Below are 26,611 nucleotides of genomic sequence, written 5' to 3'. Positions count from 1 at the left end.
GTGGAATTTAAAGGGCGCATCATCGTAATTCTCGTGCTTCAATTATATTTGTTCTGTCGTAAATAGATACAGTACAGCTTCTGTTATTAAGAACACTTCAAAATTTTATATCAAATCCGGCTATTTAAGTGAAGATAAGAACCAAATATTATGAACAAAGTATGATGAACAAATATGTTTAAGGAAAAGTACATTTTAGTTGTCACAAGCTGACATTGCGCAGTGATTCTTTTTTTTGTAGTGTAATGATATTTGTCGTACAAAGTTCGTAAATGTTTTATCTTATCATTTTTATTGACCATTGAACATCGGTGAAACCAGTGAGATAATTATTTAATGTTCATATTGTGGTAAACAGAAACATTATAGATTCATAATGTCAGCGGTAAGTAATTGTGTTTATGTAAGCTTGTGTTGTCAATTTTTATTTTAAAAATATAAAGACATCACATCACTTAGAAATAATTGCTCGCTCGAATATTAAAGCGTGCAGATTAAGAATCTGAATTAGACCAGATAACTATAATTGTAGCCCTGCATTTTGGTCAAATTTTACTTCAATTTTTTGTGTTTTAAATGTTTCCCGGGTTAACTTCACAATGCCCGCTCCAGCTGATATACTCAGTCAGAAGCGAGAAATTACACTCTATTAATTTTATGAAAATGGATCAAAATTTCCGTAACCTTAAGCTAACACGTTCCTTCCCCTTCCCTAGTTATCCCTATCTTATTCTACCCTTTTAAAATGGACCTACTTACCGATACACAGCTGAAGCTTGTATTGTCAAGTTTACCCTGTTTCCCTAAGACATCCTCCATCCTAGATTTGGTACAAATTTTGGAAAATTTACAGGTAAAATTGCATGAAAAGACGACGAGTTTTTACTTTATCTAGAGCATCCATTCAAACCAAATCATCAGATCAACCTTAAGAATCAGTTCCTCGAAACAGACAACCTGTTACGAAGAACTCGCTTCCAGACTGTTCTTTAGAATAATAAAAGCATCTTTGACTAATGCTTCCTAAATTCCTCCGGGAATCAGTTCTTGGATGGCATTTAGTATCTCCCCCAACTCGTTCCATGGTTCCAGAACTGAGTACCTTGTTTTTGTCTAAATTGTGATAAAGGTAGAAGTACAAGGGCCCTGGGGGTTTCTAACTCCCTTCGCTAGCTGCCCCTAGCTCAGCTATATTTTGTAAAGTAACACACTGTAAATCTTATGTGTGCAAGATTGGGGAGATACTAAATATCGGCCCAGTTCTTAAAAAAAAAAAAAAAAAAAAAAAAAAGAAACAATTCATTATGGTACTTCCGCAAAATGTGTATAAGAAAAGTTCCGTTAAGGGGGTCCAAAATTAATCAAACGAAAATCAATGGAAAGAAGTAAAGAAATTGCAAATTTCGTGTGGAAGAAATTACTGGACCCCCTTAACGGAACATTAACCTTAGAAAACAACCGCAGATATACCTTAAATGAATGATTAAATGTGATAGGCATGAGATATAAATATTAATGTTTGGACAACTTACCTTAAGAAAAGACATGATAATGAAGTCAACAGTTCTCCCAGGAATTTTCGTGGCCTCGGTTTTCTGTCGAGCTTTTGTCTACTACTAGTTTTCCACCTACAGTTAACTCTACCATAATATTTCTTATTCAGTGAGAAATCATTTCGGGTGAATGAAAACTAGAACATTCATTTTAATGGCATTACTCGAGCAGGCAGTTCTATCAAATTTTGACACATTTCTTAAATTTTCAAGTTAGGTTAGGGCTTTGTATTTCTTTTAGCAGAGTATACACGAAATGAGGAGCTCCATTAATTATTACTTGCAGATTGACTTCTGGAGGGCTCAGTATAAATACAGTGTGGATGTATGGCATAAAAACTACACTGCATAAAGCACGAACCAACTTCTGCTCGGTGACCATTGAAAAACATAAATGTTATCTAACCGAGTCAGAGCAGGAGTGCAGCAGGAGGCTTGAGCGGCAGCGAGGGTTTGCGTCCGTAAGGAGCAGGCGCGTCAGCGACGGTGTGTGTATGCATACACGAGGATAGTAGAAATGCACTTACACACACAATACGTTCACTGTCACTCAAAATTCATTTCAGTATCCTGTGAACTGACAGTAATTACTTAATTCACACTGTCATTCCTACACGAAAAATGTTTCACATCGTATTTTACCTATTATAAATTTTCTACTTGGTAGAACCGTCTGCTCGAGTGAACCCATTTTAATTTCTTTAATGGTGTTTCTGAATAGCCCAAAAGCATTAACTAATGAATAAAAGACAACTCTCATGGAAATTGATTTTCTTTGCATACTTTTTCATTTCAAGGTAAGGATAAGCAATTCCTATGCGTTATTGTTTGACTTCTTTTTCTTTAACCTGCTGATAATGATTATGTTTGCTCAGACATTGCCAAAATATGAATCGAGGGTGGGTATCAGGTAGTTTACTGTTTTACCATCTTAGTCACTTTACCTTCTCGCCAACCATTGAGAACTGTTCTTCTGAAGGTCCGTCTTTTATTACTTCGTGTTAATTCCCATTATCGCTATACCTGGTCAGTCTCTGTGTTTCAATTTCCATGCTTCATTCCATTATGAAGTCCCAGTTGCTTCACGTCAAGTAACCGAGTATGCTCAGTATCAAATACACTCCTGCACTTCGGAAATAAATTTGATACTGAGTTAAAACTTTGTCTTATTTCTCCCGATTATTGCTTGCTGATGGGCCGGTCAATGCTTATTGTAGCTCTTCCCTCATTTTAGTGTATCGTACTATCCCTTTGATAGACTTTAAAAAAAACTCTAACTCAGCTGCACTCCTTATTTTCAACTGATTTTACTTCTGTGTCATTACTTCTTATTTCATTAATATTTATGTATTTATTTATTTTTCGTCCTTTTCAGCCACTGATCATTCTCGTATGCTTTGACACACACCCTTCACCAAATTACCAATAATTGTCTTTTACATTTTGTTTTACCATCTTCCTTTTTGATTTTTGATTACTCTCATTTTTCTTTACCGCCCTTTTATGTGCGTATTGGTTTCTCTCCTTGTTTTCCTTTCAAAAGCCACTCCACTTTACTTTTACTAATTTATATTGTAACCCTCTAAATGCGCCAAACATCCCTTGCGGTCATTACTATAACTACAAATTATGAATGTTCGTCCTCAAGTAATCACTGGTGACGGCATTAAAAAGTATTTTCCAATACAGATCTGATTAGTTATGTAAACTATATTTAACAAGATATTGTATCTTTGTGGGGATTTAACTTAATTTTCTCAGATTTTACTTTGATATTTCAGTACGAATATTTATATCTTTAGAGTAATTTCTGTTTCGAATAATAATGAAATAAAGGTGATACTAAATAATTACTCTTAATAGTGACAGTAGCAATACTACTACTAAAAATAATAATAATAATCGTTCGATAAGTATGAGGAAAGCCATGTGAGTACACCTATAGGTAATTTTGATGGTAGTAGGGTGGTCCACCGTCTTGTTGGAGATAAAACCTCTTGTCCCCATAGAGGTCTCACGGGCACACTGTCTCACAGATTTCTGTGGCGAGCCAGTGAATATTTTTAACACACCACGAGAGTTAACAGACTTGTTGCTGTGGCAGATCGTCCGTAGCGGTCTTTGTGCACACAACCGTCGGCTTCAAATTAATCACGAATTTGAGCAATAGTTAAAGGTGTCGGTGTTTGTGTTCCAAATTCATTCCGCCATTGTCATTATACCTGATTAAGGTTTCGTACTTTCTTCCTTATTGATCGTGTGATCACTAAGTGTGTTACATTCCTGAAATATCTGAACAACCAAACCACCAAAATTGGATTATATTTACCCTTTTCTTCAAAAGAAGGAGAGAAATAACAGGGCAGAATTGTTTGGTTACCGTTTGCTGATACACTGGCTACATCCAATCATGAATAAATCATCGACGTTGTCTGATCCAATACACTATTGAACTGCGTGCAATTTCCTGGTTTAGTACTTAGTTTTATGTTTCAAATTAAATTGAGGATTGCTTTTCCTATCCAATCAGCTTGAATTTCTAAAGTTCTTTATGAGATCAATTAATCAACAAGTTGAATTGATACTAGTTAGAAAGGATTTAGTTTAGTTACCCAAAATTTTAAATTACTAATTTTCCCAATTAAATACAACAAAATGTAATGTAAGCGGCCCCCTTTACATAACTTACGCATTATCCTTATACATTTCTATAAACCTTTATTTAATTTCAGTAATTTATATGTAAAATAACATAATTTTCAGTTCACTGTCGTTATTTAATCTGACTCACTTTAAACAATGCAAATTTACCGTACTATTGCACTGAACACTATATCATTTACTGAAAAATGGTTAACAAACTGGCCCATTCACTCGCTCTGTTAACATAATCTTCAATTAATATGCTATTTATCGTATTTACTCATTTCATTAGTTACTTTATAATTTAGAAAATCTGTGCACATTACTGCACTTCTCACTAATTATTAATTTAGCAAAAGTTATTTTACTTTTTATGGCCCATTTTAGACACTGATTAAACCAATTAAATCATGCATCAACACCATTTTCTTTCCTTTAAACTTGGTGACTTGAACAATCTCTTGCATCCTCACAATCTTAGAAAATTAAACGTTATTAATCCAATGATTATACTTCTCGCGTTTCTATAAGTTTTGGATTCACTTTTCCTCCGATTTTGACAACGCATGATGAGCCACATCTGATGATCGAAACATAACCATTCCAGCCAGACAGTGATGGGCCAGCAGGCAGTAACTCCGCATGTGATGTGAAGGAAGGCTATCCCCATTCAAGACACCTCGTCAGACAGTAGCTCAGGTATCATTCTCTCGTAACAAAACAAGATTTTGCCAGGACAGTTGTTTACAAATAAAAACAAACGAATACTCTTCTTGCTTAGTTTGATAATGTTTGGTGAAGCCGAGTGGTTAGTTGGCGAAACTGTTACGTAATTGTTTTGTTCAGGAAGTGGCTTAAATCAGATTTAAGTCTACTGAAACGAAAGGTTGTACAATGGAAAATTTTTATTAGGAAATCTTTTTCGTCATAGTCCTCTTATTTTTTTTATTTTTCACTTTTTTTTTAAATTTTTCTTTCGGTTTTCATTCTTACTTTATTTTCGAATCCAGATAACATACGGGATGATCACTAATTAGACGGCAAAACATCTTATAACATCTACGCGTTATAAGGCTTTGTAATGATCGTGGATCTCGGATATAAGCACGAAGTCTCCTCTTGCTTTCTCTTCTACTTTCTCCAGGTTTTCCAGTTCTCTAATTTCATTTCACTTCTATAAAGCTTTATATATGGTATTTTCACGTGTATTCACTTTATCTTAAGTTTAGGTCATGAGTTTTTTCCGCAGTTTTTAGTGTATTTCTCTTTGATCTTTGTACATTAAATTTTCTCGTAATCGTTTCGTGAACCAAGTGTACTTCCCTCCCTCTCCCTATTCATACTCTTTTCTGTATCTTTATATATTTTTCTCTTATCCACTTTTTCTTGGCAATTCTGTATTTTCGATTGATCTGCACTGTATATACATGCTATTCCTTAGCTTTGTTCTGTTGATATTCTTAATTTTTATTCTTACGTCTGTTCCAGAATATCGTGGTGATCTATGCTCCATTGCATTTTCTCTTCGTAATCTAACACTTCCTTTGCGGTAGAAAGTAGGCTAATTTGTATGTATGTCCATTCGTGATCGGGACAGGACGTTTGGGCGCGGACGTTTTGGCGTTGCCGTTTGGGCGCAAAGCCGTTTAGGCGCCAGATGTTTGGGCGCGAGGTACATAGTAAAAATCACAATTTACGACATAAAGTAAGCTAGGCACTGAAAACTAAGCGCGAATCAAGATATATACATTTCCTACACTTCTATCTTTATCTCACCTCATTTATCTGTATATTTTCTATCTTTATCTTATTTATTTATCTAAATTAAATAGTTTAATGCATTTGTGGCATTTGTTGCCTAACCTCGTCATGGATTGATTTTTCGCTTGTTCACGATTCTTGTACTTCTGATCTAATGTTGATCTAATTTTTGTATTATATAAGAAAGCTAGGAAATGAAGGAATCGGACGAACTGTTAATAATTTTCTTAATGTTAATTAAAACATATTGATTTAATTTTTGTATTTTTTAAAAAAGTTAATAATTACATATTTATGAATACTAAAATTTGTTTTCTTTCGTATTATGCTTGCCATACTTTTCTCTTCCTTAAGTCCAATAAAGAACTACCGATAAAAGATTTCAGCGTAGTAGCTAACACTCTCGCCTTCGGTGCGAGTGATCCCGGATTCGATTCCCGGTGGGGACACTCGGTAGAAAAAGTGTAACATGTTCTTTCAGGCCAGCCACCCTGAATGAGGTTTTCCTCATTCACACCAGGCAAATGGGGAGGTAGTACCTAATTTATAGGTCCAGGCCGCTTCCTTCCTTCCCTTTCCCCGGATAGTGTGCTCCCTCAAACGTGACGGGCTAAATGGCCTTAGATGCCGAGAGCCCAGAAATTTAAAAATCCTAAATCCTAATCGAGTTGAGGGAAAGATATTTCGCATACAGGGTATCTAAGACATATTTCGTATACAGGGTGTCTAACACATTGAGTTTAGGAACTGCAGTATGCCGTATTTCTGGTATTATTATTATTTTTTTTATTATTATTAACATTCCAATATAAAAACCAAAACGTAACACACTTTTTTTCGTCCCATTGTAAGCATTTAATCTGCATTAAAGAAAGTGGCGAAAGGAAAAAAAAAGAATGATTTCAAAGTGAAAAATAATAGTTAAGTATACATATATTGGTCATTTAGCCACTGGAAATGTGTTTGACATTCACACTTATTGCATAACTACAGTAGAAGGCCTGCTTTAAGTTTTTTAATGGAATAGGCTCACTATGTATGTAATGCAGTCAATCATATCTAGTCTGGTCTACTTACCTTTGGCTTGAAAAGTTATCAATTAAAAAGCACACTTAACTTTGGTTGAAACTTAAATTTACAAAATTTAATTGTTAATTCAGTTTTTAGAATTTTGAAATTCCAGTATTTCTAGTATGTAAAACAAAATCCAGAATAATTCAAGGACTTCCACTACAATAGACACCTTGTGATATCTTGATTCGAACTTAGTACTCAGCGCCTAACATAATGACTTTTTAATTTAACTCGCGCCCAAACGTCCAGTGCCCAAACGGCGGCACCCAAACGTCACGTACCGATTCGTGGTTAATTTCTTCCTTCGTTGGTTTTTGTGCTATCTTATTCGCTGTCTTTTTATGAAATGTTAATTTCTATGTTGTTTAGCTTTATATATGAAGTTTTCCGTATTTTATCTTTTTTTCCCTTTTTCTTTTTTAAACATTACTGTTCTTTGTCTTCGCGATTAAACTGTAGTCGGTGTCTGCATCGTTCCTAGGTTAGTTCCAGTTCTTATTTTAGCTTTTTTTCTTAACAAACGTTATTTTTAATGTGCTTGTAATATGTTTTATTCAAAGCATTTTAAACTAGGGCAATTTCTTTTTATGAGTTAAACTATACTCTTGTCATTTTTATTTCCTTTTGGTAGATAAAGGTATTTATGTTACTTATATAGTTATGGTTTAAATTGAAGTACTTAGGACTAATAATACTAACGAAACAACATTATTCTTTTTTTCAGGCGCAAGAAAACTCTCATAATCATGCTCGCAGAAATCCATTTTTGACAGATGTATTTTTCCAAATAATAGCACTAGCAATAGAAACAGGTGAGCAGAATGTAGAATAAAGGCCATAATGCATTTGTGAGTTTCTGAACATTTATATTTGTTTGGTAATTGCCTTTGATCTTCGACAGGTTTAGTCCCATAGGAAAACTAAAAGTGGTAGTTTGGTTATATATATTGGAAAAAGATAAGAAAAAAATTCTTTTAAGTCTGAAATCTGCCGGTACCTCTATGGAGTTCATCTAGTTGCCGCCATCTTCTCCTTGCGTGATGATAATATTTCCAGGTCAAAAACTAAACTGGTTCCGAATCCAATGTTGGTTCTTTGGTTAAAGTGAAAAACGATTCATGGATACTCATTTGAATTAAAGTGCTTACATTAAATGTGGGAGCAGGTATCTGAACTAAAACACCACATTATAATAAAATTTTGTCAATAGTACGTTTCCGCATGTAGTTTCTTCTAGAGATGAACAAAATCGATTTTTATACATATAGAAAAAGAACGGAAACTTTTTTTTTTTTTTTTTTTTTTTTTTTTTTTTTTTTTTTTTTTTTTTTTTTGCGAAACCGTTTTCTCCAAAAGATGCTTTAGAACTTCAATTAGTGTGATGTTCCCCGAAGCTGGTATCAGTTCTTGTTCTTGTAGTACTAATTTCGCAGCAAGTTAACGAAGAAGCAAAAGGTCTGTGACAGAAAACCGAACTGGTTTTAAAATGGGAACCGGTTTAAAAAAAAAAAGTATTTTTAAACGTTTTCCGAAAGCTATTAACTAATTCAAGTCCCCATCACAACTTTCTTTTGCATTAAAATTGTACTAGTTTAGTTTTTAACTTGGCGACATTGTTTTTGGCAAGGAGAAGGTGACGGCAGAAAGATGAATTCCACAGTTGTAACACACTTCATATATATAAAAAAAAGTTTTCATTTTCCTCTTATATATAACCAAATTACCTTGTTCAACCGTTGAAGGCCGTACCGGTAGTAGATTATCGAAAATTAAATTGTGTGTTATTTAGAAAAACAAGTTTAAAGTGAGCTGCTTTATTATTATTATTATTATTATTTACATTATATTTGCACATAAAACAAATCCGGTTTATTTCAACTATTAAATTGATGATGCAGTCATTAATAATGTTACCTTCGTCAAAGATCTAGGTGTTTCCTTTGATAATAGTTGATTATTTAACAAGCACATTGAAAGTTTTACTTCTAAAGCACGTAGAAAGCTGAGTTTAATAAATGAATTTCTAGAAATTTTACAAGTATAAAAACTTGTTTACTGTTATATTTTGCTAATGTAAGACATCATGTAGAATATTGTGGAACAGATGTACTGAATAATCTTCCAATAATTTAGAAGCTTTTCAAAGTTTATTTCTTGCCTAGTTAAAATGAAATTTTACTGAACATAAGTGGAAATGACTCACGAAACTAAATTGGCAATAAGTTTATTAACCTTAGCCAATAGAGGTGAATTATTTAAATTGAAAATATTAGTAGGTAAATTACATTTGTTTCTTATGTAAAATTTTTATGTTCCAACAAGTAACACAAGGAATTTCCAATTTTTAAATGTGTACCTAAATTGGCAAAAGAACCTATTTATAAAGGACTTGAAACGATCCATAAATATTCTCGTACAATAGATATCTTTGTCAATGATTTTCACTGTATTAAGAAACAATATCTTTTATATTATTTACCAGTGGGGCAATCCAAATGAAATCGACCAATTTCCAGGTTAAAAGTTGCTGACAACATTTATTTAATTTTTAATTTTTTTTTACCTAAGTTTGTACCACATTCAGGAAGTTGAAAGCGGGTATTCATTTATTTTTTAGCCGCGCAGGTTTGTTTGTAGCGGCCATTTTGTATAGGCGCGTGTGCGTATTTTGCACTTTTCAGAGGATTCCTTAAACGCTGTAACTTTTTAGGTTTTAAAGATAATGAGTTCAAACCAAAACCATATGAAAGTTAATGAAATGGACAATATTCCGTGTTCTATGCACATTGAGACATACTTCAGAACTTTGAAAGAATAAGCTCTGAACATTGCAGTTGGAAACTTAGAAATGGCCATTTTGAAACAAAATAAATGAGACTCACACTTTTTTCAATTTTTTGTCTACATAGAGACTAGATAGTAAAAAACGTCCCAAACAAGTTTCAAATCTGAGAATCATATGCTGGAAATTTTTAAACATTGCGAATTTTCGAAAATCGTGTATTTTCACCAGCAAATATCTCAGAAAGGACATAAGTGCAAAATAGACGATGGTTGGGCAGTAACAAGTGAGTAAAATTGCATCACTGAGACTTGAGTAGTGTCTGAGTTATAAGTTGTTTCAGTGATGTGAAATTCACTATTTTAACAGCTCAACACATGTACAGGTTTTGTGTTGATAGTATCTCAGGTATACAATTTATCTATGTTTCATCAGAAGAAGTGCTGTCAAACAGCAAGAAATTCGAAATTTGCTACATGTAAAATAATTATCATTGCCAGATCATATCATAGATTTATACCTTTGACGCAAACACAAATCAGATGTTTCGAAGAACATAGCATGTTGTCATTTGCACCTAATGATACCATTGCCTGTGTTTACGACGAGAAATGGGGGATTGGGAGAATTAAAGACATCAGTCAGGAAAATAACGATCTTTTTATTAACTTTTTCCATCCCCATGGCCCAAGAACCTTTTTTAAACTATCTGCGAATAACAAAGTGTGGGTGCCAGTCACTAAGGTTCTCCGGAAACTCACACCCACAGAGTTCACAACTCTTACGGGTCGTACTTTCAATATCAGTGCCGAACTCTGTACACAAATTAGTCAACTGTTTACCTCACTGATGTCTTAACAGCAGCGCTATAGGCAGAAAAGAAATAACAGGCGTTTCGTTTTTTTGTACAAGATATGATTCATAAATTATGCATACTTTACCCATTAAACATTACTGTCGTGTTATTTTAACTTTTGCTACAAAGTTTATATCTACTACTCATAGCACTTCATGATATTAAGTTACAGTGAAGAAGAAGCTTATAACTCCAAAACCACTCAAGTCTCAGTGATGCAATTTTATTCACTTGTTACTGAACAACTATCATCTATTTTGAGCAAATTTGAGATTTTTCACTTGTGTCTTTCCTGAGATATTTGATGGTGAAAATCCACGATTTTCAAAAATTTGCAATGTTTAAAAATTAAAAAAAAAAAAAAAAAAAAAAAAAAAAAGTATATGGTTCTCAGAGCTGAAACTTGTTTGTGACGTTACTATCTAGTCTTTATGTAGACAAAAAATTGAAGGTGAGTCTCATTTATTTTGTTTCAAAATGTACATTACAAAATGGCCATTTCTAGGTTTCCAACCGCAATTTTCAGAGCTTTTTGTTTCGACGTTCTGAAGTACGTCTCAATGTACACAGAACACAGAATGTTGTCCATTCCATTAACTTTCATATGGTTTTGGTTTGAACTCATTATCTTTAAAACCTAAAAAGTTACAGCGTTTAACGAAAACCTCTGAAAAGTTCAAAATACGCTCAGGCTCCTATACAAAATGGCCGCTACGACAAAACCTGCGCGGCTAGATAATAAATGAATACCCGCTTTCAACTCCCTGAATGTGGTACAAACTTAGGTAAAAAAATAATAAAAAACTAAATTTTGTCAGCAACCATCATTGGTCGATTTCATTTGGATTGCCTCCAGTATAGATCGGCTATATCTGCGATTTAGCGTTCCTTTTTCTTTTTTTTCTTTTTTTTTTTTTGTTTTTTTAAGCTTGTTGTGTATTATTTACGTTTGTTGTATTTGACATTCAATTAGGTATATTTTTATTTATTATGTATTTTATGTACAGAAGAAATTGTAATAGGATTGTTGTGTGTACTTTCCAAAATAAAAATAATATTCCTGCCTTCTTTCTCACACTTAAAAATTTCAAAAGTAATAATAATTAATTAGGTAGCATCGGAAAAATTTGGCTCAAGATATAAAACAAATAGCCTTAGTTTAAAAAAAAAAAAAATAAAAAAGTATGAAAATAGAAACAATAATGTATGAGATAAAAGGTAATTTTGTATTGAAGGCAGATTTAAATGTGAGAATTTCAACATTCACGTAGTCCATTGGTTAACGAAATTCTAATAAAATTTCAAACTAATAGCTCAAAATAATTTGTAACATACTGTGTTTTTATTTGTTGTGTATATTTTTCAATATCTTTTCAGCGTCATCAGCTGCGTCCACTGTACAGAATGCAATGCGAGAACTTCATGTACGGGAAATTCTGGATGAAGTCCTTCGGTATATCCAGGAACATCCATTCCTCTCGCTTTTTATAGCTGGTCTCGTAGTTGCTTGTGGCATTCCTATCTTCGCTTTCTTTTGTTTTGCTCTGATCACAGTCATCATGACATTTATTGGATTCATCTTCATTGAAGGTAAGGAGATGTAAAGAGATTTTTTTAAATTCATTTTATATTAGATTCGTGATTGTATACGCATGGGAACCACTGTACAATCTGTACTTATTTTGTTATATAAAAAGACATTTTTACTTAGCAAAATTTATATGTCGCACTATCACGCGAAAGCTACTGTATTTGCCGGCGTATTAGACGCACATGAGAATAAACCCAAAAAAATGGATTGTTTGATTTTGAATGTAGCCTCTCTTACAGCACTGAGGCCATATGAGACAGGGACGTAGAGCATAATACGAGATCCAAACCACATGAGCTCCCGCCGGGAATTGAATTCGGATCTTCCGCGGCAAAGACGCGCTTACGCTGGTCATATTGCCACGAGGGAGCTCTCCCAAAAAAGATGTAGTATGTCATATACGCCAATAAGAGATTTTGACTATGTCAGTTTCAATAAGTTATCTCTATTCTGAAATTTTCCCTCCTGTCTTCCTTAGTTCGTTATGGAATCCAGTCGCATTATAAATTATTATTAAATAACATTATTGAAATAAAGGGTCGCCAAGCCCAAGCAGCATTGCTTTTACCGGCGTACATTTACATTATGATTTCTTTCTCGATTACTGTCCATGCCAACAACATGAATCTTTAACGTCCTCGGCATAATAGTATCCACCCATTTTTTTTTCTCTTGCCCTAGTAACAGTGTTTCCACTCAATAACAAGAGATAATTGTAAATAAAGATAATTTTAAAGGAAAACTTTCCCTCTGTTAGTTGCCTCCTTTAGGAATACTTGCAATAATCTGTATACCATCAGAAAGCTTACATCATTACCTTTCGAATGAGATATAATTTTCGTCTTTACACCAGCTACAGGATGTGCTATACGCAATTCTCGGAAACCAGGAGAAATAGACTATATGTTTAGGTAAACTTTTTGTCTTAGTATGACCTCTCATAGCACCTCCCAAAATATCTGCACTTCCTCACCGGACACCCTGTATAATACGTGCATCTATAATATTTTTATATGCTCATGGAACAACTATGTTTTTGTATCTTGCTAGTATCCTTATTTCATATCTTCAATAGTACGAACAACATTACTTAAAACAAAAAACTCAAAAGTTCTTGTTTATATACAGGTTAGTGTATATAGATTCCTGAGTGTTATATACACTATGTAACATACTCAGTGTTACAGACTCCACATATTGAAAATTAAAACTATTATTAGGAATCTGGAGGTGGTGATTAGTTTAAATATAAGTTTCTTAGATTCTTTAAATAATTACAGAAGGTAAAAGTTGTTTAATGTATTTGTTCAATCTGCAACATTGTAAGTCAATTGATTCAGTAATATCTGTTACACTGAAATGATTTCTCTTTTTCCCCAAAAATTATCTTAATTGACGTTACCTCTATTAAGTAAAATGTCGAAATTTACAGCATATTTAAGTAAGTAATTAACTTGTGCTCAAGTATCTTCTTCTTTATTTGAATGTCTTTAATTTCAGTATCACACGATCTGTCGTCTTTGTCAAGTAATAAGTTGTTTACACATGTGAAACATGTGTTTATTCGCTTTATGATATTATATGTTATTGAATATATATTTTTTATGTGTATAATTGTATCTTTTAAAAACTCCCAAGAGTGTAAGTTAAATTAATCAAAATCAAGTAATAGTTACCTTTCAAAGTCACGACTTACGAAGAAACTCACGAAAGTGTTTCGGCTCATACGAGAACCTTCGTCGAGGGGTAATTTATAATAGGAAAAATATGTTACGTAAAAAATATAAAATAAATTAGTAATTTACAAAACTAAAATGAAGTATTACAAAAGAAATTGAAATGGTAAAATATTCATTCAAAATACGAATTGCACTATTCTCTCGTCATATATATATATACAGGGTGATTCAATAAGAACGTACAAGGCTTATATCGCAGCTAAGACTGGACGTAGAGCCTTCAAATAAGAAATTGCATTACCATATCGTATGCGTAGAATGCAATAAAATAGTAGCGAGACCAGTGGCGTCTCGTGAATACCTCCAACGGGGGGCAACTTCAAAATTTGAAATGGAAAGTGGTATAACTCTTGGAATCGTTCGAAAGGACATTAAATGTCATGCAACTTAAATGTTCAAAGTGATGTCCCCGAACAGCAATACAGCGATTATTCGCTGTACGTAATTGTGAGCAACAGCTTCCAACTCGGCCACGTTGATGGTCCAAAATGCGGTTGTAATGCGGTCTTGCATGTTGCGAAATGTAGTTGGTCGATTGACATACACAGGATCCTTAATTCGACCCCAGAAAAGATAGTCCATACAAGTAAGGTCGAGCGACCGCGGAGGAAACTGTGGATTGGAACCTCTTCCGATCCAGCGTTGCGGAAATAGAACATGTAGCTCTTCCCTACACATGGCAGCATTATGGCTGGACAGCCATCTAATTGAAACCACAGCATCTGACGTATATGGAGCGGTACGTTTTCCAATAGTGGCTGTAGATGGTGTCACTAGAAATCACGAAACATTGCACCTGTTAAATTACCAGCAAAAAACCATGGCCCAATGACCTGAGTCCCTACAATGCCACTCCACACATTAATGCGCCATCGGTGTTGCCGATTGACTTCTCTCATCCAGTGAGGGTTCTCCGCTGTCCAGTATTGTGCATTGTGAAGATTCACGTTGCCATCACTGCAGAATGTCGCTTCATCAGTCCATAAAATAAAGTGAATGAAATTCGGATCCGCGATTGATCACCCAGTTTCAGAACAGAAGCCGTAAATTACAGTCCGCATCACTTAGTTCTTGATGCAGAGAGAGGTGATACGGGTGAAAGTGTGATTTCCACACAATACACAGGGTACTACCTTGACTGATACCACGATCTCCTGCGATCTGCCGCGAAGATACATGAGGATTTACTGCAATAGCGGCAAGTACATCAATGGCAACGTCTTCATTTTGTACGACTCTTCTCCGGACGCCATAGTGTCCACGCGTGTTACCTGTCTGCCGCAATCGTGCTGCTAATCTCTGCAGCAGATTGTGTTACCTGTTTTGACTACAGCATCGCTTCTTCTGCCCTACAGCAGCAATCGCCTGTTCAAGGCCGCATAGACTATATCCTGAGCAAGGTCATGTACGTGTTAGCTACTGGATCTACAAGAGTACTACCACACAATCACTGGCAACGATAAATGAGTGTGCTGTTCGAACAATGACAAACAAGCCCACAACACCAGGGTGTCCACCCACCGGGAAATAGCCGGGAATTCCATGAGCCTGGAAAAAACGGGAATAAGCCGTGAATTTCTCCAAAGAACCGGGAAACACAACGATAATAGCCGAAGAAGGCCGAAAGTTAAAAACGAAAGGCGTAGCTCAATTGTTTTCTACCGATAAGTCACTCGGCGCTTCTGAATTCATGATCCGTTGGGTCGGATCTAGCGTCATCCTATCGGTATCCACCGTTTGGAGCGTCCGAATTCAGCATCAATGATGAATCGCAAGTGAACGTGGCGACGGTGAAACAGGCGGTCGCTTGAATCCTACGTTGAGGTTCGCTTATCGATCATGTTAGTTTTGTATTTAGAAAAAAAGAATAGAGTAGTGATGCGTCAAAGGGGTTGTTTGAAACCTGAAAGAGCGCTATGTTGTAGTCAACAATTATGTGTGCGGTCTTTTGTTTTGGCCTTCATCTTTTAAGAAAAAAAAATATGGATAATTATTTAACTATAATTCAACTTTAAGTAGCACGAATTGTTTCTTTGATATATTCTTTATTATTATTTCTGTTTAAAATGAATAGCAATGTAAAGATGAATGCGAACAGTAAATGGCGGGAATGAGATTGTCTAGTTGGCAGTTATGATTGCTTGTTTAGTAATAGGTCTGGTTCTGCAATCTCCTGATATCTTTAACCACCAGATAAGTTAGCAGTAGTTATTATTTTACAGTGACGTTGCATCTCGAGCCTTATTAATGATGTTACCTCATTTAAAAAAAAAAATATATTGCGTGTGTCAAGGATAAGAAAACACCTAGCTCGACAACGTTCTTAGTTGTAGAGAAAAAATGCACGACAAAATGCTAGCACCAAAATTAGCATTTTTCTCAACTATTGCTTCAATGGTGGAACCAATTCTGACCGAATTTCAAACAGACCAACCCATGGAACCCTTTTTGCATGAAGAGCTCACTTCTCTCGTACAAAGATTAATGGAAAAAATAGTGAAGGGTGATGTTCTTAATAAAGCATGTGCATCTGTTCAAAAAATAGATATATCAGATCCAAACAATCTTCCTGCTAAAGATGTGGACATAGGCTTTGCAAGTAGGGATGCCATGCGTGGAATCAAGGAAATAACGGATCTAGACAAGCTAACGCTACGACGAACGTGCAGAGAAGCTATCGCAGGAATGATTAGTAAAATAATGGATAGGTCACCATTGAAATACAAACTTACTCGAGCTATTTCGTGTCTCGATCCTGTGCTTTTGGTCACAACCTGACACTAGCGGAGAAGCGTTTGACATTATCTTTGGAGGAGATGGTAGCTAAACAATGGTTTACGGGAAGCAAAGCAGGTAAAATTATGGGACAATATCGGAAGGTATTTTCGTCACCTGAATCTATTAATCACTGCAAAACGTTTAAAAGAAAGGAGAAGCGTCTTGATGCATTTTATGTTGAACTTCTTAGCGTATTCAGTGAGGACAGTGTACGAGAACAATGTGATTTTATACAATGTATTTTGATACTGTCACACGGAAATGATAAGTAGAGAGAGTGAATTCTGAATGCATTTTTGAGAATCAAACAGGAGAGCCTTATTGTCATGAGACAAGTGTATGATGGTGTGAGTGCATTAGGTGGATTGGAGTCAATTAAAATCAGCAAAGATATGATACATGCGGCCAGAAATACACATGCTCAATATACTGAACATTTGAAGAAAACGGCGAATAATTTGAGTAAAAAGGAAAGAGAGAGAAAACGTGTAACGCGAGAAAGACTGGAATTGAAAGTTTAAAAAGCAAAGGTAATTGCTGAGGCTAAAAAAGAAGCTGCTCTTCTAGAAGAAAAATCAATGGACTTATCGGAAAGTAACGAAAACAGGTAAGAAAATATAATTTATTTCTATAGTATAATTTGATATTGTTCGGGTGGGAACTAAATAATAATCCTTCCGCCTCTTTTGTAAAATATTCGTCTTTTAGTGCCCGTTATAACCGGGAATTTATCTAGTAGAGCCGGGAAAACCGGGAATTTCAAAACCCTTTGAGAGTGGACACCCTGAACACATGCTCCCGGATTTGGGAGATATTTCATATTGTACGTACGCACACAAGATACATCGCGCGTCCACGTCATTGTGGGTCTGGGCTACCCTTGGCTTAGGCCCCGAGTTAATCCTGCAAAGGCGTCAGCGGTTGTTTGCCAGGGCATGGTTTGCACGTACCCTCCCGGCATTCGCCTGGTGTGACTGGAGACACCCTCGCACCATCTGACTTTCATCTAGTAATGCGACCGTGTTGCTGCCAACGAGGAAGAAACATGACAGTGTGTTTCTTCTCTACGTTTCTCCCATTGTGCGCTTGTTTCAATGGAGGCACAACCAACCCCTGTTTCCATGTCAAATTTTGCAGATGATCCCCGTTGGAGATATTCACGATATGCCACTGGTGTCGCGACTATTGCTATTGCATTCTACACATACGATTTGGTAGTTCAATTGTTTGTTTGATGGCTCTATGTGCATTATTAGCTGAGATATAGGCCTGGTACGTTCTTATTGAATCACCCTGTATATATATATATATATATATATATATATATATATATATATATATATATATATATATATACACTTTGTTATCACTAAAACAGTGTCGTGACTCCACGCCAACGATGTGTGAATTAAATTCGTAGTTGAGATCGTGAACCATGGAAAAATAATTGTAAGCAATTAGTAAGCTCAGCCATAGGGTCAAAAATTAAACATGTAACGCTAGATCTGTCCAAGAAATTAGAGATCTTCTCAGAAAGCCTTTGCAGCTGAGTACATCGTAGGCCGTGCTACTGTTTCTGACATCATTATGAAAGAAAATACAATTTAACAGTACGTGAGCCAAAACTCTCATGGCATGTTTCAAAACTCGCATACTGGTAAAGAATACAAAATTTCTTGTATTGTATTCTTTGCTGTATTGTATAGATACTTGGGTCAATTCCTCTTACTATATATATATGTCTGTCTGTCTGTCTCTCTCTCTCTCTCTCTCTCTCTCTCTCTCTCTCTATATATATATATATATATATATATATATATATATATATATATAGTAATATACACTGTACCAATGTGTATTCAATGCCCAGTAGGAAAGCATTAAAATTTGAGCGTATTGCAGTGGTTCGGATTTCGTCTTAAACAGAATGTTCACGTCTCATATAATTTCGGTGCTACAAAAGGACGTTAACTTCAACGAATAAACAATGTAAATGTTAAATGTTACCATATGAAGAAGCACTGCCGTTAGCATTTCTTTTATTATATTGGTCTCGTAAATCCTCGCATATCCTATACACATTCCCAGCTTATTTTAACTAAATCTTTCATATAAATGTTTGGACAAAGGATCTCGCGTGACTCCAAAACTTTAGTTGTTGTTGTTATTATTATTATTATTATTATTATTATTATTATTATTATTATTATTATTATTATTATTATTATTATTATTATTATTATTATTATTCAATAGGTAAAATAAATACTTTATCCTTGCACCGAAAGTATCTAATATATGTTTAATGTTCTTGTTTCTTGTAGGAACTTTACTGACTGTGGGTTCCATGATGCTTTGTGGATTTCTTCTTACTATTGTGTTTATTGTGTTAATAGTGAGCTCTACCATAGCACTGTCTTATTTTGGATGTATTCAAATTGTCAATGTGATGCGCAATCCCTCTTCGTTCGTGCACAGTCTTCTGAACGAGAAAGTTGTTCTGGCCTCCATGAACAAACAACAACAACAACAAAACAGCGCCAACAATGGGAGACAGTCGGAAGTATTGAAAGCTCATAATGTAGACTGAAATGTGTTTTGTGAAAATGAGAACTGAATTTTTTAAAAAATTGAATCTGTATTTACTGGTATAATTTAGTAACCGTTTTCATGTTGTAACTAACATTTTGGCTTCTTAAAAAAATCGGTAGAGTCATCTTCAGAGGAATAAAGCCTTGCCTTTGAACTCGATCCTGTAGCAAACCAGTACAACCAGGTTTGTTTGTACTCACATCTCGAAGATTCTCCGGTATACTGTTCTCTCAGCTTCCTTGCTTACCCTGAGGTCTTCCTAAGTTCAATTCATTCTGCGCCTGCTTTCTCTCCAAAGGACGAGGCCTGCTCATCCGTAATAATAGTCTGTAATCATAACTATTATAAAGTTCTGCGTTATGTGTTTCCGCGTTATAGATTAAATAATCTAATAAATCAAATAAATTTAGTTAAGTTGAACATCTCAAACTTGTGGTCATATCAATGAGATAGAGTAAAACTCCAGTTATCCAGACTAATAAGTTTTGGATGCAATCCGGATTTTCCAGAAATCCGTATAATTGCCCAGTCATTAAAGAAAGGTTACATTGTACAATAAAATTATATCTAAAATCAGTTTTGTGGACTAATAATGTAACTGCAAGTGAAAAAATCTTTGAATTTCCTTAGAATATGAGGAATATAGGAATAAAGTCATATCTCGGAAATTGGTGAAATACCAAATATAGACTCAAAAAATTCCAATTAAACGTTGGTTTAAGTATATATTTTTCAAGGATATATATATATATATATATATATATATATATATATATATATATATATACATCAAGTTTGCATTTCAATATTTTAAAAAAATATTATCGTTAGTTCTTGATATCGATCCGGATGGCTGGAGTTCGGATAATTGAAGTTACACTAATTTATGTGTGCGACTGTTTTTCACAAAATTCAAAGATCGTTTCATTGTAAATGTTGTTCTGGTATTAACTGTCTACTCATCTCTTGCTGCTAAAATAAAAATAAATATGCAAGGAAGAAGAAGGTTTAAGTTTAAAATAAAATCTTTCGTGCTTACTTGAATTATAATTTTAAAAAAATATTATTATGTTTTGTTCTAATGATGTAAAACGTACAAAATTGTGGTAACTATGCACATTTTATTTCCAAAGAACATCATTTCATTGTCTTCCAAATAGACGATATTTAGATTCAGAATTAACGCTTTTTCTCCGCAATAGTAAAGATTTTGTTCTAACTTCACTTTAAAGGAGAAATTTTCATCGAGACGGAAATTCCAGATTGTAGGCTATTGTGTTCATCTTAACAACCTATAACCTGATAGTACATAAATTATATCAGTAGATACAGTAAAGCAAGAAAATTGATATTCAGGTAATATATATATGCAATATTATTTCTGTAATATGTATACGTTTTTTTTTTCTCTTTCTCTCTCTCTCTCTCCCTCTCTAAATGATTTGAATCTCGTGATTTTCATAGTAGTTTGATTGAATGAGTAACCGGAAAGGTATTTGCCTGGATCAGAAATTCATGTTTGATATTAAACCTTTTTGAGCTTGATCTGGTGATGAACTGAGAAAATTATCATTATTCGTCTGTTAATTCAATGCTTGGGTTCCATCCATTACTAGGAAATTGTATTATCACTAGAAAACTAGAAGAAATTCCTCAGCAATTGATCACGTATATTATAGGAGATGTTTAAGTACTCCACTCTTAATTTTCCAGTTTTCTCTAAATTGAAACATAGCATATGATCACTGATGCTTTTGAACTGTGCCAAGCGTGACACTGAAGAGCACCGACTCTTCCAACAGGAAGCACATAGTTTTATTCTGATTCATAGCATTGTGGAGACAGCAAAATAAGATGCATGTCAAAGTTTAACTACTATATAAATAGAGATACGCAATGAACATGCCATTTTAATCATAAGATGCAACTAATATTCTAATATTTAACTTCGTTGTACTTTCTGGATAGGTTCTTGTTCCGCATTTTTGAGTTCATCATTTTTTACTACTGAAACTGCGATAAATTGCGCATTTGTGTCTGAACTTGATCTTCGCCTTCTGTGTCATTGTTCTAAATTCTTGTTGCATCAGAGCATAAATATTCATGTCTGTCCATATCTCTATATGTTTATTCTGGCATTACCAATGAACACCAACATTTTACTTAAGTCTGAGCTAAGGTGACTTTAGTATTCACAACTCTGCTGCGTGTTTGCACTTGAGATTCTTGGAGAGATTCTGGCACATGTGCACATATTTCATGCTTTGTAGATGGCCTTCCACTTTTCAACACATTATAAATACTGCTTTGTTAAACCATGCAACGGGGTCGTTCGTGACTTTTTTTTTTTTTTTTTGGTCTATTGTTTATTACTTGTTTATTATCTCACACCAGGTCACCAAACTTCCTCTATTATGTAATCACCTACATTAGCCATTCCGCTAACTTCTATCTACTGCAACCGTCTCTCTCTCTAACACACACACATACACACGCTACACGTTAAACAGACAGTGTGGCAACGGAGGGAAACATCTTCAGACATGTCAGCGGGAGAACACGTTCGCGCGGTAGCCACCAGCACAAACGAAACGGCATTATTCACGTCCATATGGGAGTATATGGATTTTATGCGCATTCTTAGAAGTAATTCGTCATGAACGTAGAGAGAAGTTTGTCATCTAGTGTCGAAAGTTGAAATAGAGGACTCTTCACTTTTCTATCTAGGACAAAAAGTTCTTCCTTTCATAGTAATAAACATATTAAAAAATATAACTGTTTAGTTTGTAAGCAGGAGTTAAATAAACATGTATATTTAATAATGCATGTATATTCCCAAACTAGTGCATGAATTGTCCTTTAGAAATACATCAGGAAATGGCGCGTAGTAAAAACCTCTAGGTTTTCTCATGTTCTTAAAAATTACTTAAATGCTGAAACGTTGGAAAATTGGTGGTGGCACTAGTAATTAAGAATTAAAGCTGCTTAAGTAGTCTTCCCACAAAAGAGAGATCTGAGTTCGAACCTTTTCAGTCAGACTTCCCGATTTTTCTTTGTTATTCCATCAGTCCGTAAGTACTGGTTCTTAACAACTCTATGATGCAACAGCCCATTACTCTCAAACCTACAAGCCGGTTTCAGCATTCGCACCTTAGGATTGATATATAATCAGTACTAACTCATCCTTTTACCCTCCTCCTGGCTTTTTGATCTGAGTCCACTACCTTTTCCTTTCAGTTCTTCCCAGTTGTTCTCAAGACGCTAGATGAACGTCGCATTACCAATAGTCACTCATTCAAGTACTGACCAATCCAGCTAAATAATGTAAAAGTACCAAGTTTGTGATTGGTGAATTAGCTCTAAGACTTGAATTATCAGTCATATGTTGTTTCTAAGCTCATTGAATTAAAATGTATTAGGAGGACATCATTTGAAAACATGAATTTCCAGACCAAGTAATATCTTTCGAAATAAATTTGTATACAGACGAGGGTAAAGTAAAATAGAGTTCATAATTTTTATATGCAATGGAGGAAATTATTACCACATTTCCACCAAATTCATTTTGAAGTTGGATGACAGGAAAGGACGTAAAGGGAATATCCAAACGAAAAATGCATTTTTGTCTGTATGTTTGTTTTATTCGTTGATTTGTTGTAATTATTTTTCGCACACAAAGCCTGAAGATTTACTTAAATTATTTGATAAGTATATTCTACTTAGTTTCTTAATTATAACTGTATTACGTTATAAATGCGACATTCTTTACTTTCGTTAGTGTAGAACGAAATGCAAAGAAAATGTATTTACTGAATCACACGCTGATTATTTTTCTTTTTCAAAAATGAATCAAGTAATAAATAAGAGGGAAATATAATTTAGTTTCTTCTCAGTTATATGTTTTTAAAGTAGAAGAGCTTTGTAAGTTTGTTTTCTTTCTTACACAAAATATGTTCCATGAAAGATCGGAATGTGTTGTATTGATCAACAACAAACTTCTTTGATTTTCTGAGCTCCTCCGTGGCTAAGCGGTTAGCGTACGCGTCTTTGGCGCGGGAGACCCGGGTTCGATTCCCGGCGGGAGCTCATGTGGTTCGGATTCCACGTTAATCAGTAGGTCCACGTCTCATATAGCCTCGCTGCTGAACGGGACGTAAAACTCAAAAAATCAATCATTCTTTGATTTTCTGTGAATTTTAAAAATTTAACCAACACTCAACTCTGCGGGTTCTCTTCTCCTTCCCACACACATGTACAGAAAAACGTATTCTTATACTTCGAATTACTGTTAATCTGATAATATTGACGAAGTTCTATGTGCAAGATTCGTATGCGAAAGTTTTTTTTTTTTTTTTTTAACTTCCCTTCGTAGTCTTTTGTTTAAATATTTTGGCTTGTTCTCCCTTTTTCTCTAAAGTAAAGTAAATTTTATATTAAAAAATCGTGTTCTTGTGTTGAATCACCAGCAATAGGTATGCTATCCAATGAGAATTTACTAAATTATTTCTTCAGTTGTTTTTGCCAGACGTTCTGGAAATGTTCAGCAGAGTGTAATGAGAATTTAGTCCTGCAGAAGCTATTCCAGATGAAAATATAATAAACTTCTTATCTATTCAAGGAGCTTGATCATTAAATCCAATGCTTCGATTAATTTTCTACTACATACCTAAAGAAGAAGCAATATGAGGCCAGGATATGCGGCACTGTTTGTAATTCAGATTTCGTGTAGATGTATAAGGAAGAGCTTATTCTGTACAAGGCAAACTTGTATAATGGTCTGTCCACTCATCAGCTTCACGAAATTCTAGTCCTGACGTGATTCGGAGAGCTTTTCCTCAGTGTTGCTAAAGGGCGTAAACCAGAAATCAATGAACAGTATCATTGGGAGCGTATATTTTAATTCATTCATCCATAATAATAACATGTACAGATCACGTAGTGCTTTATTATGGAAAAATGTAGAAAGTTCTTAATAAGATTAAGTGAAAGTTATGATATAGCGTACGAATCCAGATTTACCTATTTTCTTACGTAATTCTATTTGTACTTATTCCTCCCAATGTATCATTGTTAGGAAGTATTTGCTTTTCAACCTCTGACTTTAAGCGGCTAAAATAATACAAGTACAAAGTCGTTTTTGAGGCATTTGCGGTTATTTTTATATTAGAAGGTGTACTACTTCAACCTAAATATGTACAGTTCCTTGGCCTGGATGCTTATATTAAGTTTCTCTTTTTTTTTTTCAAAAAAAAAAAAGTTTATTTTAAGTAGAAAATAAGTTTAACGTCTAAAGAAATCTAAATGTATTACCTGATATTTCGTCTTATCATTTGTAATATACTTGTTAAATAATCTACTTAGAATGGACAAAATATCAGTATATATAAAGTAATTTCTTAGAATATATCAAAGTAAGATTTTTTAAAAAAATATATATATTTCTAAGCAATCACCTGCGTACTGTCATATTAAAATAGTCCAAATGTCCTGGGTAAAGTTGTCTTTATAGACAGGCAATCTGTATTTTGCTCCCGCTGTGTATTAATGAGGGAATTTGTATATTTAGGTCTGATCTGAATCATATATTTGCACAAGTTTAAGTATGTTTCACTGTTCCATTCTCAACTACCTCAGATTCTCTTGAACATTTTCACTCTTAGTATCCTTTAAGTCAATTAGATGCTACTGTGTTTTCCATCACAAGTTGCATTTTTTTCTTTCGTGTACGATAGTATGCAATGTCTGTATGATATAACTTGGATTGAATTTCTATAGAACACATCAGTACCAAATGTTAGACAATTTTATACATTCACTTCTTAGTTTTTCTTCATTAAATTACGTGTTCAATTAAGAGCAGTGGTGTCATTCAGCTGGTTTGTCTGGATCGCTCGTTGAAATTTGCCAGGTTTCCCAAACCCTTGTAAAATTATCTCTCCGCCTTACAAAGTAATCAAGAACTTACAAAGTAATAATAATAATAATAATAATAATTCTCCAGTACTATTTTTGAGAATCTAGTATATATTTGTCCTTCCCACTTTTAAGAGACAATTAAGATATGCTGCAGTTAGACGTGACATTTTAATTTTCTGTACCATCTAATCAATAGAAATGTAATTCTGCAGATGCAGTTCCTTCTGTGACGTGTATTTAGTTTCTGGTCAGTAAAGTATATTTTGCTGCATTGACGCAAACTGAATCCTGGTGTTTTTTGTGTGTGTGTTTTGACAATCACACAGGCATTGCTATAATGTTGAAGTGGCCAGAAGAAATATCTAAGTTGAGAAGAAAGCGACATTAGCTTTTTGGTCTCTTCTAATTCTAGGCCTTTCTTAACATTTAGAGAGTTTTGCCGACAAATAATGAAAAATAAGCATTTCATAGATGAGTGAAGTTTAACCAATATTTTCATCTAAAAGTAATACTGAATATCATTAATGCTCTGGCATAATGTTTTTAACTTGTTTTATTTAAAGCAATATTGGGTGGAAATAGAACGTGTTTTATTTTTGAACAGTTGCATCAAATATAAGCAACTCCAGAAGTTCATACAATTCTGCTTCGTAAATTTTTCATCTTTGGTTGGATGTATCTTCGATACAATATATGATGGAGAATATAAGCATGTCTAATCGGCTTTAAAGGAGAATACTCTTTCCATTATAGATGGTTTTAGTTTTTAATTTTTATATTGTTTATATGTTGTTTTTAATTTTTAAAACATTTATATGTTTACGTTATATGGGCATTATGAATTTATGTAGTGAAAACACAACAGTATCATTACAAAGTTGTGAAGAGTGAATCAATCTTAAATTGTCAGATGATGTTGAATGTAATTCCATGTTATTACAAGTATATACTTTGAATTTACTTTTACCACTTGAGTTAGATCTTAAAATCTAATTTTCGCTGTGTACTTTTTAAAGATTTTTAAATGAAATGAAATGATCATATACATTCTTCAAGTAATGCGTATTACTTGAAAAATGTTCTAAAAATAGTACAATTTGTTGAATTTATAAACTTGTCAGTTTCATTCTTTCTGTGTTACGTAAAAGGCTGTGTGTTATGTATACTATGACTTATTGCATTGTAAAAAAAAAATAATACCATGTTCATCACTTATAATGATGTTGAACACTTCAGAAACATTATTAGTGAATTTGAAATTATGTTGAATTACATAGAAAATGAAATATTTTTGTGACAACAATAAAGCTGTATTATGTTCTTTAA

At 34.1% G+C, this 26,611-nt stretch overlaps 1 protein-coding gene across 1 annotated transcript; it reads left to right on the top strand.

Moving 5' to 3' along the window:
* The first annotated feature begins 5 nt into the window (after positions 1–5).
* Positions 6–26,611, top strand: Ldaf1 (Lipid droplet assembly factor 1). The gene is made up of 4 exons (XM_081751260.1): positions 6–385; positions 7,756–7,843; positions 12,047–12,259; positions 19,102–26,611. Exons 1-4 carry the CDS (start codon positions 377–379, stop codon positions 19,365–19,367), a joined length of 576 nt encoding a protein of 191 aa, XP_081607386.1. The 5' UTR covers positions 6–376; the 3' UTR covers positions 19,368–26,611.

Source organism: Thermobia domestica, chromosome 3 (assembly GCF_964235325.1).
Source record: "Thermobia domestica chromosome 3, izTheDome1.hap1.1, whole genome shotgun sequence".
Classification (NCBI taxonomy): domain Eukaryota; kingdom Metazoa; phylum Arthropoda; class Insecta; order Zygentoma; family Lepismatidae; genus Thermobia; species Thermobia domestica.
The sequence above is the reverse complement of the archived record's forward strand: the minus strand, read 5'-3'. Positions and strand labels throughout refer to the sequence as shown.